General features: G+C 53.3%; 1 protein-coding gene across 15 annotated transcripts in view; it reads right to left on the bottom strand.

Annotated features, from left to right (window-relative positions):
- Nucleotides 1-367: 367 nt before the first annotated feature.
- BDH1 (3-hydroxybutyrate dehydrogenase 1) overlaps nucleotides 368-16,298 on the bottom strand; it is a 29,490-nt gene continuing 13,559 nt past the window's right edge. For 9 of the 15 annotated variants that reach the window (XM_077884227.1, XM_077884238.1, XM_077884234.1 and 6 more), the window contains 5 exons: nucleotides 15,856-15,928; nucleotides 15,167-15,277; nucleotides 5,320-5,461; nucleotides 2,365-2,517; nucleotides 368-1,154 (listed from right to left, as the gene is read on the bottom strand). In XM_077884227.1, coding sequence (XP_077740353.1) covers nucleotides 685-1,154; nucleotides 2,365-2,517; nucleotides 5,320-5,461; nucleotides 15,167-15,277; nucleotides 15,856-15,928 — 949 coding nt within the window. In that variant the 3' untranslated portion in view covers nucleotides 368-684. The other 6 variants (XM_077884232.1, XM_077884233.1, XM_077884226.1 and 3 more) reach the window with 6 other exon arrangements.

Here is a 16,298-nt window from a genome sequence, read left to right as displayed (position 1 = left end):
CAGGGCACCAGGGACACGCACCGCAGCACCGGGCACGCGGTCTGTACGGCTCAGGCGAGGACACCGAGCTCACCACAGGCTCCTCACGCACCTGGATCCAGAGCAGCCCTGGAACACAAAATGGGAAGTGCTTCTGCAGCAGCTGCGGAAACACCCACCCTGGAGCATTTATAAGCCAGAAGTAGGTTACTCGTGTACCCTCTTTGGTTCGCAAATCCTTCACGTACAGAAGAAGGCATCTGTCCTTTTTCCTTACCTTACAAGGTTGGTTTAAGGATCAAGGGCAATCGGTTTTTGAACCAATGTTTTGGCTTTAACATGTAAAGGACTTGGTTAAAAAAATAATAAATAAATAATAAATAAAACGTAAAGGGTTTGTATTGGATTTTATAAGAAATCTGTTTTTCATATAAACAGGTCTTCCAAGACTCTTTGTGTGAGATCAACTTCAGAAAGACGGCTGCACCGTGTTTGCCCTGAGATTGAGGGACCCTGCCCACCATGCCGAACCTGGCTGAGAAGACCCAAACCGCTCACTGCGCACACAGGTGGGGCTGGGCTGTCTCCTCTGCTTAACGCTAAAAGTGGTAGTAGGTCCCCCCCCGGGACTGTGGATAATGCACAAGCAGGTAATCAGGAGGTGGCTGCACAAGATCCCTCTTCCCTCCCGGCGGGGCACACTCTTCAGTGTATGTAGATCCTGTCCGACAAGGCTCCGGGCAAGTGGGTCATGATTTGCATTCGAAGCCACCAGTAGTAGTCCATGGGGTGGTAGCGGGTGTAGGGGCTGCGAGAGGTCAGAGCGTGGGTGACAGCGCTGACGACGGGGGATATGTCCGTGGAGCCGCTGTTGCAGTAGGCCTGCATCCTGGCGATCTTCTCATCAAAGTACTTCCTGCCGTAGTCCTTGCGCACCACCTCGGGCAGCTCGTCCCACATCTTGTCGGCAATGGCCTGGATGCGCTCAGGGTTGTAGAGGCTGGTGGCAGCAATGAAGTTGCCGGGTTCCACCACACTGACCTTCACGCCCAGCGGGTACATCTCGTAGCGCAGGCAGTCGGAGAAGGCCTCCACCCCGAACTTGGTGATGCAGTATGGGGAGCGGGCCGGGTTGGCCATGCGGCCCAGCATGCTGCTGATGTTGACGATGCGGCCTGCACAGGAAGACAGCAAACACCTGCTCAGGACCCTCCTGGAGCCCGGCATGCTTCCAGAGGCCGGGCCGGAACCCGGGCCCCAGGCTGGACACCTGGTTCGTTACCTGCTGGGCTGGGGCCCGGCCTTCCAAACTACCCAGAGTCAGGGGGCCTTCTAATTGAATAATCAAGGACAGCCCAGGCCCATATGTCCGGATTGACCCCCCTGATTTCCCCTGACTGTGCCAGGCGAGACAGGGCAAGGGAAATGAGCAGGGCTGCATACCAGGAGGGCCCAGCATAAGAGGGGAACTGCCAGCCCCCACCAGGGCTCCAGCTGCAAGCAGGCAGGACCAGGGTTCTGAATCTGATTTCAGGGCTAGGACATGTGGACAGAGCCTCCAGCCCTGGAAGTGAGTGGTGACTTCTAGAGGCTTTCCCACCGGCCCAGCCTTGGGTAGCGGGATGGAGGTGGAGCCCATCCAAGTACGTCCAAGCACACCCGGACCTGCTGGCCCTGGGTGTGCATTCAGGAAGCTGGGGCCCAGCCCCATCCTGGGCACCGCGGGGAGGCCCCTTTTCCAACCTTGAAGTTGGAAGCCACTGAAAGGTCAGGTTTTCTTTTAAAACCCTACAGCTGCTCTCTGGGTTCATCCTCATTGCTGCACCTTTGGGAGAGATCTATGGATCATCCCCTTTCTGCCATCATTGTGGGGGGGGGGGATCTAAATAAGTGACTTCTTAGCTCCCTAACACGGTTTGAGTGTTTTGTCTCTTTTCCAAATTCCTAATCTTGATTATTATTATTATTACTGTATTTTAGCTGCTACGGCAATTGTCTTATTTTGGGGTTACTATGCCACAGTAACCCATAGAACAGATGAGCCCAAGTTTACTTAACCACACCTTTATCGACAGGTGACGTACACCCACAGCTCTGTGCACAAGGTTCCCAGATTAGGTTCTAGATTAGGTTCCCAGAGTGGGATGCTGCTGTGCTTTCAGCCTTTGAGACTGCTGACCTCTTGGCTGCCCTCCTTTCTGGAACCACACGTCCCCTTCCGCCCGCCTGGCCGCGGCACCTCCACCGTCCCCAGGACCCCCGCGCAGCAGCTGACAGTCCTGCGCTCAGCCTCACTGGGGTGTGGATGTCGGCTCCGCTGGGACCTCTTTCCGTTCTAAGCAAAGCTGAAGAGGTGGGACGGGAGGACATCCCTTTCCAACTCACCTCTGGCCCTCCGGATGAGCGGGAGAAAGGCTTTTGTCATCTGCACGGTGCCCCAGAGGTTCACCTCCGCCACCTCCTTGTAGGTCTCCATGCTGGTGAATTCCACCTCCCCGAAAGTCGAGATGCCCGCGTTGTTAACCAGGCCCCACATGCCTGGACGGGATGGGACAGACCGCAGTCACCACGCAGGCCTGGCCTCACACATCACGCACCAGCCTGCAGCCCGTTCCCCTCCTCGCTTTTGTGCCTTTCCCCCAAAACCTGCCACTTGTTGTCCAAGGCTTTCGGGACTCCTTCTAGAGTCACCAAGAACAACAGGAGACAGAGAGGCCTACAGTGCTGGCTGTGACCTTCCCTTAAGTCTAAAACATCCAATTATCATCTCCACCTACCTGCACAGACTCTCGGGACCCACCTGGACCCCGCCCACCAGGGGTCCCCGGCCTGGAGCCCCCCTTCGGCTGGCTCACTCCCACTCTGCTCCACGCGGTCACATCCCGCACCCTGTGCTGCATAAGCATTCCTGCCTCTGCACCTCTGCTTGCATTCGACCAGAAGCCAGGAGAACCTCAGGAGTGCTCCAGGCCAGGCCTCCTGGTCTCCGGAGGACCAGGGAGAGGACCCAGCATCCGAGGTCACGCAGCAGTTAGAGGCTCAGCTAAGACTTGGCCTCAGGTAGAGCCCCAGTCCTGCTCCATCCGGAGACCCCCGGGCCATTACTCCTTTCTCCCATCTCCCGTCGCTGAAACACACTATCTGCCGGTTGTCACTGCTGAGCCCCGCAGCCCACGTGTATACACCCGGTCTCTGCAGGTAGAGAACACCTATTGCCCTGTGTGGTCCCGGGTGGAGCATGGCGTTGGAGCACACGTACACTGAGTACACCTGGGTTGAACGTTTCCTGTAAGACCAGGTAGGGGATAGATGGCTTCTGTGGACTCCGTGGACACCGGTGCTAGAAGGATCCCTGGAGCTTTGGCAACCACTTTACAGCCAGGGAAGCCGAGGCCCTGAAGAGGACAGCTCCAGTGCACCCAGGAAATCAGAGGCAGAGCCGGATTAGGGGAGGCAGCACCAAGGGGGCAGCCTTGTTTGCAGGGCCGTCCAGGCTCGTTTGTGGGGCGTGGGGATTGCAGGGCCTGCAGCCTCAGGGCAGAGATGTCCTCCAGCGGGTCCTCCTGCCTGCGGGAACCCGGCCCTGCTTCTCCTTCCCACTTAATCATGGAAATGAGTTTGTGTAAGTGACAGAGTAATTGGTATCTCGCTGCTTTCCTTCCGCGTTACCCAAATTAAAGCTTCAACTGACCTCTGGCGCCTTCTCCTTCAATTATGGGGAATTCAGGACATTTATTAGGGAAGGAAATTGCTGGTTAACAAAGTGTTCATGAAGCTCTCACTCCCACTCCCCACAGCAGCTGAGCTGAAGCGTCAGGCCCTCAGGTCCCCCAGTGACCTCGTGCTGATGCAGCCGCTACACCCCCCCACCCCACCCTGCAGACCTCTCCAGGGGGGTCCTCACCCCTCTCTGCTTCCCAGGAAGAGCAAGCGGCCTCCTACCACCTGCCAGGGCTGAAGCTTTCAGCCTCCGCCTCCCAAACCATTAGCCAGGGCTCATTCTTCCTTTTTTATGCAACTTCAACCCGCCTCTTGCCCCTGGCTCCGTCCCTGCAACACTGGGGCACAGGAGATGCTCAAGAAATGTTTGTCAGATGAATGCATGTCTACAAACGCCGTGTCTCCAGATGCTAAAGATGGAAAGGTTTCTGCACCGGGGGGCAGTGGGGCCTGAGCGCAGCCCGAGCGGGGTTGGGGTGTGGGGGGCGCCTCCCCTGTGGTGCACCCTGCCAGGCCTGCCACCCCGCCCCGCGGCTGCACCGGCTCGCAGGCGCTTCCGTCCCTGGCAGAGGTCTAGCAGCGCCCAGCTCTGCGGAGCCGGTCCTTCGGGGCACAGTAAATCTCCACGACGTAGGGTGCGCGGGGCGGGGGGGGGGGCGGGCGGTGGGCCCGCTGTCCAGTCTGCCTTCTCTCCCGGGAGGGCGCTCGGGGGCCTCTCCTCCAACAGCAGGGTGGCCTGACCCGGCCCGCCTCGGGGTGGTGGTGGCAACTGGGCCAACAGGTGCTGTGTCCCGAGCACCCCCCCACCCGTTCCTCCGCAGCCTGCGCCCCCGGACATCTCTTGGGCCGCCTGCCCCGTCCCCAGCCCCTGACTGCTCACGTGCCCAGGAGGCTCTCCTTGCACCTGCCCCCGGAGCCTCCCCTCCACCCGGACACCCCTCCAGCTGAGGAGGAGAGCACCAGGCATCGGAGAGGCCCCCACGCCTGCACATCCACCACCCGGCCCCAGCTGCGCCCGCCCCTCCACCCCCAGCACCCCAGGTCTGTGCCCCAGCACTCAGGCTCCACCCTCCACACTCGGCCACCTCCCCTGGCTGGCAGGGCATTCCCCCCTCCCGGAACCCCGTCCTGGGCCACCTCCCTCCTCCCCCGCACTTGCTGTCACCACCTCGGCCCCCAGCACACCCCGTGCGCCTCCCAGCGCTGCTGGCTCTGCCCCCTCCGGATCGCCTCCGGCCCTGCGCCACCACCTGCCCTCAACAACGGGCTCCCCACCCCACCCCAGCCGGGCTCCCTCCGCCCCGGGCCGCTTCCCGAGAGGGCTGTGGAAATCCCCTGGGTTAGCCTCCCATCCACCTGGAAGGGCCCTGGGGACAAGGACGGCGTCCCGGCCGTCTGGGCGTCCCCACCACTTGGTCTGGAGTGGGCATTCAGTGGGCGCTGCCTCAGTGGGTCAGCGTCGGGGCGCCCCACCACCCCTCGCCTTCACATTTCCTCACCGCGCAAGAGGAAGAGCTTCAACTACAGCAAAAGGGGACTTTTGGCAGGACAGTGGCCAACGGGGGGCGAGGCGCCCTGAGGACGGCTGCTGCAGCACCCCGCTGGCCAGGGTGCCCCTACCTTTCTCAGGGTCCTCCAGGCTCGAGCGGACGACCTCCACCACTCTCTCCACCTCCTCGCCTTTGCAGACGTTGAGCTGGATGGTCCTTAATCGATCGCTCTTCAGGCCGTCCAGCTCCTTGACCCCGTCGCCTCCTTGGTCCTGGGGAGGAGAGGGGGGCCGCTGGATGCACTCCCGCCGCCTGCCTCCAGCCCGAGGACCAGGGCCGGGGCCCTGCCGAAGCCTGCGGCCCACTCACAACGACCCGTGGCCGGCCGCGGGCTCCGGAGACCCACTGGGGCTGCGCCACCGCACGTGGTTCTGTTCAATCCTAGCGCCGACAGCGTCTCAAGCCAAACCAAGTGCCAGAGACACCGGCCCCCGGCCCCTGGCCCCTCTGGCAAGAGGCTTTCTCCAAGCGGAAGTTGCAAAGTCAGTAGCTACCCGACGACGAGGCATGTGGGAATCAGACAACAGGGAGGGCAGGGGCTTGGGAATGGGGCACACGCCTTCCTCTCATCCCCGCCAGCTACTGCCCGTGCGGGTGCGGGTGCGGGTGTAATCGGGCCTGCCACGTGCTCAGATTTGAAGCTGGCAACTAGGATTTCCCAATTTTTTAAGTGTTGGCAACTTACATAAAAAAAAAAAAAAAAAAAAAAGCCACTGTGCAGGCCAGAGCACACCCACAGGCCACATGTGACTAGTGGGCCGCCGGCTTGTCACCTCTGTCCTAAGTCAAGGGCCTGTCACCGCCAAGATAACCAGAGGCCAGAGCAGGCTCTAATTCCAGCTGGGTCACTACCCAGGCTTTGTGCCCTCAGGTACGGCCCTACAACAGGTGCCCAGTTTTTCCAGAAATAAGGACATTGCCACCTGTCCTAACCTGCTCAGGTTAATGGAATAAGGAAATTATCCTTACTAAAAACCTGTGAGACTATAAAGCACGATGCAAATCCAGGTATTATGAAACCTAAGAAAGGGTCACCACTCAGCATACATCATGGTCCGGCACTGTGCTAGGCGCTGGAGACGCAGAAACACCTCAGCCCCTGTCCTCAAAGAGGCGTGTTTTTGTAGATGCATAAGGGGACAGATGCATAAGGGGGCAGATGCATAAGGGGGCAGATGCATAAGGGGACAGACGCATAAGGGGGCAGATGCATAAGCAAATGATGTGGGCGGTATCTGTGGCATGAAAGCTGGCAGGAGGGGGGACGCTGCCCACAAGGTGGCAGGGACAGGGCAGCCTCAGAAGGCAGTGACAGCCGAGGCCGTGGACCAGAGGTGCCCCGAGAACAGGACATTTCAGGGAGAGGTAAGGCGTCTGCGGGCGGAGCAGAGGTTGCCCAGGAGGCGGGGAGGCGGGCAGGGGTCTCCCTGGGGGCCAGTGGTGAGCGACTGGGGGGCACGAATAACACCCGGCATCGTTCACGGTGGGAGCGCCGGGCGTGCCTTTCCCGTTAGTCCCCAGCGTGGGGCAGCTTCCCTTACCCAGCTCCATCAACTCCGGGACCCACGTTTCCACGTTTCCACGCGAGGGACGAGCTACAACGCATGTGAAAGTCAGCACTCTCGGCTGTAGTGTAACGACAGGGACGGTGGTAGCGGCGTAGGGACAGTCGCACAGCCGGCAGGGGACGGCAAGAGCTGCCCAGGGCCCAGGCAGAGGGAAAGGCTGCTCCCGGCTCCAGGGCTGGCACGGGAGGAGGAAGACAGGACGTCGGCGTGCGTCAGGCTCGTGAGTGCTCTGAGCCGGGGACCCCGACCCCAGGAGCGGACGTCGTCGCGTCAGGTCAGTGGGACACGGAGAGAGAACGCGAGGGGACCGCGGCAGGTGCCGAAGGTGCTGCGGACAGTCACGCGGAGAGCGCGTTGGGGGGCACGGGAGGGAGGGAGCAGACCAGTCCCAGGGCCCCGCACAACAGAAGCCTCCCCTCCAGGTCTGCGGCCTCCCTGCTCCAGGGCCTCCGTCCCTGTCGTCCTGTCCTGCTGCTCAGGGACAAGCTCTCAGTCCTGCTGTTGGGGCCTAGGCAGCTGGTTCACCCATAAAACCACTTCCTTCATTATCCCTTTAACTTTCACCTGTAAGCTCTTTTTTCTACCCTGGATGAGACTGTGGGCACTTGTTGCCGTGTTTCCACACATTCTCAGACAACAGAGAGTCTCTTTGTTTGACCTAAAGAGTCCACGTCAGGCCACTGATCAAGTAACTCCAGCCCAGCCTGCTCTCACAACCCGAACCCTCAAACTTGTATCAATCTAAAGGCTGCCCTGGCCCAGGCCTGAGGGACAGCGGGAAGCCCATGGGACGCCGGGGTCAGGGTGGGGGTGCAGTGGTGAGGACTGTCTCCCTATTTTCTAGCTCCTCCTCCTCTGTTCCTTAATCTGTATTTTTTTTTTTTTTTAATTCATGAGACAGAGAGAGAGAGAGGCAGAGACACAGGCAGAGGGAGAAGCAGGCTCCCTTCAGGGGGCCCAACGTGGGACTCGATCTCAGGACCCCAGGATCACACCCCGGGCCCAAGGCAGACACTCAACCACTGAGCCACCCGGGGATCCCCCCGCGCAGCTCTCTTTGCTCCACTTTCAGATGAGCCATTCCAGCCTCATTTCTGGGCCTCTAGACTTCTTTAAGGAAATATTAGCATATTAGCTTACCATTCCGTAGCTTCGGATGCCAGGGCATAAATGGTAAGCTAACAGATTTTTTTTTCTTTTAGGTTTTTATTTTTTTTATTTTTATTTTTTTTAATAATTTTTTTAAGATTTTATTTATTTATTCATGAGACAGAGAGAGAGACAGAGACAGAGACAGAGAGGCAGAGACACAGAGGGAGAAGCAGGCTCCATGCGGGAAGCCCGACGTGGGACTCGATCCCGGGTCTCCAGGATCAGGCCCTGGGCTGAAGCGGCACTAAACCGCTGCGCCATCCGGGCTGCCCTAGGTTTTTATTTTAATTCCTATGAGTTAACGTACAGGGCTCCATTAGTTTCAAGTTAAGGAGAGTCTGTTTTTCCAAGTGGTTTTCTTGAAGTTCACCTCATTTCACCCAAGACCAGAGGGAAACAGCACAGCTAACAACTCTGCCCAACCTCTCAAGCCTCTTCCACCTCCGTCTCGTACCATATTGAGGCAGGTGATGGACTAAACCTGGCAGAAAGGGTTTAGGACTCTCGGCAGGCCCTGGTAGGTGGCCTAGCACCCCGACGCAGGAGGGAGGACACTGAGCACGTTAAGCGTGAGCATCTATCACATGTACAAGAAACACGGAAGAGGAGCAAGCCTGGGCCACGGTAATAGTCACAGGATGAGCAGCAGGAGCAGCTGGCAAGGGAGCCGAAGGAAAACCAAGACGGGGCGCCCGAAAGTCACGACTCAAAGTGTAACACACAGGCTAGCTTGTTTGGTTAAAGCTGCTGATACGGTCAGTATTAATATGGTCTGAGAAGTGGCCAACGGATCTAGCAAAATGGGGGCCACCGGCATCCTTGATAAAAGCCGTGTCAGAGGCACCCTGGGCCCCTCTGGGGCTGGCCCTGCCTCCTTTTCCCAGCTGGTCTCCTCTTACTCCATGAGGGCTCTGGGCTTCAGCTTCCTCAAACTACCGATGCTGTCTAAATATGCTGCCACCATCCATCACGGGGAACTCCGTTTGTCCTTCCAGATGGCAATGAGATGCCACGTTGGCCCATCAAGCCTTCCCTTGCACCCACAGAGAGGCAATCTGTCCCCTCTATGATATAAGATCTGTCCCCCAACTCCATTCTCACCTCACACCACCACCCCCCTCACTGCGGCCACAGAGGCCTCCTGCTGTTGTCTAGCACAAAAGCACACACCCTGGGACCCCTGGGGGGCTCAGCGGCTGAGCACCTGCCTTTGGCCCAGGGCGTGATCCTGGAGACCCGGGATCCAGTCCCACGTTGGGCTCCCTGCATGGAGCCTGCTTCTCTCTCTGCCTGTGTCTCTCATGAATAAATAAAATCTTTAAAAAAAAAGAAAAAAAGCACACACTTTCCTTTGGGGCTTTGACTTGGCTGCCCTTCTTACCCCTCCTATCCACAAGACTTGCTCCCTTACTCCTTCCAATGTCACTTTCCAGGTAAGATCTTTCTTTCTTCTCTAAAACCAAAGACCCCCTATAGCCTCACCATCCCATAGGAAAGCAATTAACTTATTTATCTACCTCCCTGTGTGTCTCCTCTCCCCCATGTAAGCTCCACAAGGGCAAGAACTTTTCACTGAATTGGTACATGCTGTACCTCCAAAGGAGAACATTGTTGGCTCTTGTAGGTACTCAATAGGTATTTGATGAATGAAAGAACAAAGAACAGAGTGGTGGGGCCCAAAGCCCAATCCCTATGGGTTGAAAAGAAAACAGGAAGTAAATAGGTGAAAATACCTAATAAAACAATCCGGGGGGGGGGGGGGGGCAGAAAAATGCACACGGGATGTGAGGTTGTCAGTGAGTGCAGACGATCCAGTAGAGAGTGAGCAGTTATTGATGTAGGAGAATAGAGACATCTGCTGGAGCCAAGTCCTGGCGTTGGCCCAAGGCACTGCGATCTGAAGCACAAGAGGAGGAAGCAGGCTGAGTTTTGGGTACAGATGTAGCCAGAATCCACCATGTGGCCTAATATGGCAGATGCAGGCTGGAAGATTTATCCATGGCCTCCAGTGGCTCTGACTCTCCGATCTGCCTAATTAATTCAAACCCCTATTGACTTCCTAGCTTTTGACCAGAAAATACACACCCTGACACAAAAATAGCTAACAAGCAGCACCAACAGACATAATCTGGCAGTGACCTCGTCTGGTATTTTGAAGAAAACACCAGGGCAGCCCGGGGTGGCTCAGCAGTTTAGCGCTGCCTTCAGCCCAGGGCGTGATCCTGGAGACCCGGGATCGAGTCCCGCATCGGGCTCCCTGCATGGAGCCCACTGCTCCCTCTGCCTGTGTCTCTGCTTCTCTCTCTGTATCTCTCATGAATAAATAAATAAAATCTTACAAAAAAGAAAAGAAAACACCAGTCTCTACAGGAGGATCCGCACTAGAGGCTGGCAGGACTTGGGCGCACCCAGTCCAACCCCCTAATTCTAAGTAAAGGCGGGGATGGGAAGCATTTGCCTAGTCCCTGGGCTCGCGGCTGATCCGGGACTAGAATCCAAGGCTCTGACTCTCTCTCTCTATCAAAGGCTTCTCCGCAGCCCTGGGCAGCCTCTGCCCCCCACTGTGGTCAGGATGGAGCCCCTGCATCACCGGACAAGCCAGCAGGACCGCACAGGCGGCATGAAACACTCTGTGGCATCGCAGCGCCTGCCTGGACCTGCTGCAGCAGGCCCACGTTATGCAGAGAACCCAGCTCCCAGCCTGCCCCACCCATCACCCGGGAATCCACCCCAAAGCAGGTTGTTGCATGCACGGTCAGGGGGAGTAAGCACTGGGATGGCTTTGGGGAGCAGCAGTTTGACGGATCTGAATGAAACCTAAAACCTGCACACCTTTCTACCCAATATTTTCACACCTAGAAAATTTTCCTAAGGATTACTAAGGAAAGCAGGCAAAGATAGGAGTAAGACTGTTCACCGTGGCTTTGATTATAATAGTAAAAGTCACAAATAATGTGCACACATACATTTTAGCTACCTTGGGGCAAGAGACTGCAGTAAAAAGACTTCACTTTTTTATACCACCTACTTCTGTGTGGTTTGAATCTATTAGAAATATGTATCATTTTCATAATTCCAAAGAAGGAAAAAATTAACAGGACAAATAAATCCTCTCTGATCTGAAAATATGTTCAAATCATGGCAATGCAAATGACTATTATTTTTATTTGTTTTTAATTGTTGAAATTTTTGCATTGAACATTGTTTTTAGAGATATTAAGCTTAGTATAAAAATAATTCCTTCTCTGGATTCTTACTGCATGCACTCACAACAGAAGAAATATAAATTCAAATTGCATTGGGATACATTTCTCACCTATCAGATTAGCAAAAATCAAAAGCTTAAAGTACACCGCTGGTGAAATTATGTGGAAACAGGGATCCCTGGATGGTGCAGCAGTTTGGCCCCTGCCTTTGGCCCAGGGCGCGATCCTGGAGACCCGGGATCGAATCCCACGTCGGGCTCCCAGTGCATGGAGCCTGCTTCTCCCTCTGCCTGTGTCTCTGCCTCTCTCTCTCTCTCTCTCTCTCTCTGTGTGTGTGTGTGTGACTATCATAAATAAATAAAAATTAAAAAAAAAGAAATTATGTGGAAACAGATACTCTCATATATTACTGGTGGGAAGGTAAAATTACAGAGCCCCTATGATGAAAAATGTGGGGATATCTTTAAAAATCATGACATAGGGATCCCTGGGTGGCACAGCGGTTTGGCGCCTGCCTTTGGCTCAGGGCACGATCCTGGAGACCCAGGATCGAATCCCACATCGGGCTCCCGGTGCATGGAGCCTGCTTCTCCCTCTGCCTGCTTCTCCCTCTGCCTGTGTCTCTGCCTCTCTCTCTCTCTCTCTGACTATCGTAAATAAATAAAAAAAAATTTTTTTTTAAATTAAAAAAAAAATCATGACATATTTTATTAACCCTTGATATAAGAGTAATCTCACTTCTAAGAATTTACCCTTAAGATAAACTCCGAGCAATACAAAAATAAATACACACAAGGTAATCCATTGTGGCATTACGTATAATTGTAAAACATTGAAAATTACCCTAAACGTTATCTCCTATATCCTAAATATAGGAGACTGGTGGCATAAGCTATGGTCTAACCACACAATGGAGCACAATGATGCTGTTTAAAAAAAACGAGGAAGTCTCTATGTACTTACAGGGAGTGATTTCCAAGATATCGTAAAGCCTTTTTTTAAAAAGCTCAAAAGAGTCCATGCAGGATACAAACACTTGTGCGGGGAGGGGAAAACGAAAGAATGGAGGGGAAAGAATGGAGTGGGAGAGTAAGACTACTTTGTACCTTTTAATGTAATTTGACGTTAGAGCCTTCTTAAGGTTTTACATGTTCCAAAATCAACGAGAATGAAGGGAACAAAATCTAAACAAATAAATGAATCAAACTGTATTTCAAATGAATAAAATAATGACAAAGAAAATTAAAAATTAATCCAAGTAACATTCATTCACTTATTCATTCATAATGAAGATCCTAATAGTTCCCATTATGGCTCTACCATCGTTTATTCTGCGATTCCTCCATTGCTGGTCATTTAGGTTATTCCCAATTTTTTTTTTAAGATTTTATTTATTTATTCATGAGAGACAGAGAGAGAGAGGCAGAGACACAGGCAGAGAGAGCAGCAGGCTCCATGCAGGGAGCTCGATGTAGGACTCGATCCCGGGTCTCCAGGATCACGCCCTGAGCCAAAGGCAGATGCTCAACCACTGAACCACCCACCCAGGCGTCCCATATTCCCAATTTTTTTACTATTACAAATAGTATTTCGACCATGATTGAAATACTATAAATACTATAAATCTCTGGCTGTATTTCTGATTGTTTCTTTATGACTATTTCTTGGATATTGTCCAGATAACTTTTAAACACAGTACTTTGGGTACTGGCAGTCAATACATAAAAAACACTTTACAGAAAGCTTAAAGCTCTACTCTAATAGATCTCCTTTCAGGACAACCTCCCGTAGGAGCAGATGACAGGTCTCTGGCTGCCTCATCTTTAGATCCACTACAGCATGAATGTCATGCTGAGGCCACACTGGCCTGGGTTGCTCTCAGCCAGCAGAGCACGCAGACACACTGGGCCATTCCTGCCCCAGGCAGGTCTTCTCTAGCAGGTAAGCTTTGCCTCAGGATGCCCCATCGTCCCAAAAGAGCCTCTCAGATGAACCAAAGTGAGAACTCCGCCTACCTAATCCTCCTTCCTCCCTACTGCTTTTCACAGAATGCCACTGCAATTAATTAATTTTTTTAAATTATCTATTTATTTATTTATTTATTTATTTATTTATTTATTTATTTATTTATTTATTTTAGTTTTTACTTATTCAACTAACCTCTATACCCAGAGTGGGCTCAAACCCATGACCCTGAGACCACAAGTCACATGTTCTTCACGGAGCCAGCCAGGCACCCCAGGTCCTGCCTCTTCCTGCCCTCTTCCCCTTTAGCCATTACAGGCACTTCCCGAATCAATCTCTTGCGCATCCTAGCCTATTTTGACATCTGCTTGTTGGAGTAACCAAGCTAACACAACTTAGTATGTCCGCGTTTGCAATTGACTATAGTGATTCTGAAGCAATGGAGTCTGCATTGTAGGATCAACCTAATGAGTGAGTGGATTGATAGCGCTGGGTCCCAAGAGCAGGAAAAGGAAAAAACCAACGTGGAATGAGGGAAGCGAGGAAGAGTGCTACTGTGCTGAACTGGAATTGGAGGTCAGTGTAACCTCATGGATTATATGTGTGTGCATGTGCGTGGGGGGTTTACAGGCCCCCAAAAATAAAACACTTAGAAGAAAACAGGACAAAAGCATCACAACCTTGGATTTAGCAATGATTTCTTGGACATGACATCAAAGGCACAGGTAACAAAAGAAAAAAATGGACAAACTGGACTTCATAAAAATTTTAAAATTTTGTTCATCAAGAGACAATACCCATGGAGTAAAAAAAAAAAAAATTCATAGAATGGGAGAAAATATTTGCAAATCATATACCGGATAAGGAATTAATATTCAGAATATCTAAGTCCTAAAACTCAATAACCACAAATTAACAATCCAGCTTAAAACTGGGTGAAGAAAAAAAAAAACAAAAAAGAAAACCAAAAAAAAAAAAAAAAAACTGGGCGAAGAACTTGAATAGAGACTTCTCCAAACTTTGAAGATACATGCATGGTCAATAAGCACATAAAAGACGCTCCGCATCACTAATCATTAGGGAAATGCAAGTCAAAACTACAATGAGATACCGCCTCACAGGCATTTCAGATCGCTACCACACACGCAGCGACGGAAAAAGGAATATTGGTGAGGATGTGGAAAAACTGGGACTCTTGTACACTGTTGGTGAGAATGGAAAAATGACACAGCCACTGTGGAAAACGGTACGGTGGTTCCTTGGTTAAAAATAGAATTACCGGGTGACCTAGCAATCGTACTTCTGGCTCTCCGGTGAGAAGAGCCGAGAGCTGGGTCTCAGACATGCCTGTACACTGGTGTTCAAAGTGCCACTATTCATAGTAGCTAAAACTTAGAAGCAACCCAAGTTTCCAACGACATATGAAGGAAGCAAAATGTGATATACATACATGTCATGGAATTTAGCCTTAAAAAGGAAAAATAGTCTGTAATGTGCGACAACATGGACAAACTTCGAGGACATTATGCTAAGTGAAATAAGCCAGTCAACAAAAAGACAAATACTGTAAAACTCTACTTTTCTGGGATACTTAGCATAGACAGATGCATAAAGACAGAAATTGTAATGGTGGTGGCCAGGGGGGCGGGCAGAGGGGGAAACGGACAGTTATTGTTATTGGGTATAGATTTTTCAGGTTTACAGGGTGAAAAGTGTTATGGGAACGGATGGGAGTAATGGTCGAACAACATACAACAACGTGAATGTATTTAATGCCACTGAGTGACACACTTAAGAATGGTTAAGACGGCAGGGGCTCCTGGGTGGCTCAATTGGTTAAGTGTCTGACTCTTGATTTCAGCTCAGGTCACGATCTCAGGGTCAAGAGAAGGTCTCCCTCCACCCTTCCGCACCCCACAGTCTCTCTCTTAAAAAAAAAAAAAAAAAGGTTAAGGCAAATTTCATGTTATGTGTATTTTACTATAATTTTTAAGACCCTACAATAACAAAGACGAGCATCTCTTACCTTCATCAAGCAGCCGGCAAACACAAGGAAGCCTTTCGAGTGCAGATGCTTGGCCAAGGAGAACCCGAATCCCGAGTCGCAGCCTGTGACCAGGACAGCTTTGCTGCCAACCTGTTTTAGAAGGTGAGACCCCACGTTAGGAACCGAGGATCCCAAGCACAGCGACCAAGCGTCCTCGGGGCAGTAACGATTACTCGGCAGCCTGCCTCTAGGTTAGAGAGGCACTGCGGGAGGGCGGAGAAGGCTGGCAGCCAGAATCAGGAGGCCAGGCTCTAAGCCAGGTGCTGCCACCCGGGGAAAGAGCTACGTGGGGCGTCACTCTCCACTCCTGGACCTCGGTGTCCTCCTCCGCAATCCCCATGATCACCTCCCTTGTCACACGGCATTTGTCCTTTTCTACCACGTGCAAGGCACAGTGCACGCGTTTAATACCCACCGCGAGGCCCACAGTGAGCGGGACTCTTACACCCCGTTACCATGTTAGCGGGGAAACCGATTTCCTGCAAGCCCTGAGGAGTTGGGCAGTGGTGGAGCTGGGGCTCAAACCCAGGCCGGGGCTCCAGAGCCTCCCCCCTGAACCCCCAACCTTGCAGCCCTTCGGAGGGCGACCGGGCCCAGGTTAGGGCCCCGGTTAGGGCCGAGGTTAGGGCCGCAGTGGGCCGGGGTCCAGGCGGCCGGGCTGCACTCACCGGCCTCACCTCATTGGAGAAAGCACGCCGGCTGCCGGGGAGCAAGGGGGCGCCGCGACCCAGGGGCTCGGGCCTGCGGGAGAGAAGGAAGCAGTGAGCAAAGGCCAGGCTCGCAGGCAGATGGGAGCACCCTCAGCCACCAGGGCACACTCACCACCCCGCGCCCCGAGGACAGCCACCACACTGCTGAGGAAAGAAGCCCTCCAGCGGGGCTGCCAGGCCGGGACCCAGGGATACCCCAGAAGTACAGCGAGGTCCACAAACGTTCTGCAAACGCAGCATCCTCACCCCTAGGTCTCATGGTGCTTCCTGACAGTTCCTTATTTTGAAAAGATTTTATTTATTTGAGAGAAAGCACGAGCAGGGGGGGAGGGGGGAGGCAGAGGGAGAGGGAGACGAAGACTCCGTGAGCAGGGAGCCCAACGCAGGGCCCCATCCCAGGC

The sequence above is a fragment of the Canis aureus genome, chromosome 35 (assembly GCF_053574225.1).
Source record: "Canis aureus isolate CA01 chromosome 35, VMU_Caureus_v.1.0, whole genome shotgun sequence".
In the NCBI taxonomy this organism is placed as follows: domain Eukaryota; kingdom Metazoa; phylum Chordata; class Mammalia; order Carnivora; family Canidae; genus Canis; species Canis aureus.
This window is presented reverse-complemented; position numbering and strand designations above follow the sequence as displayed.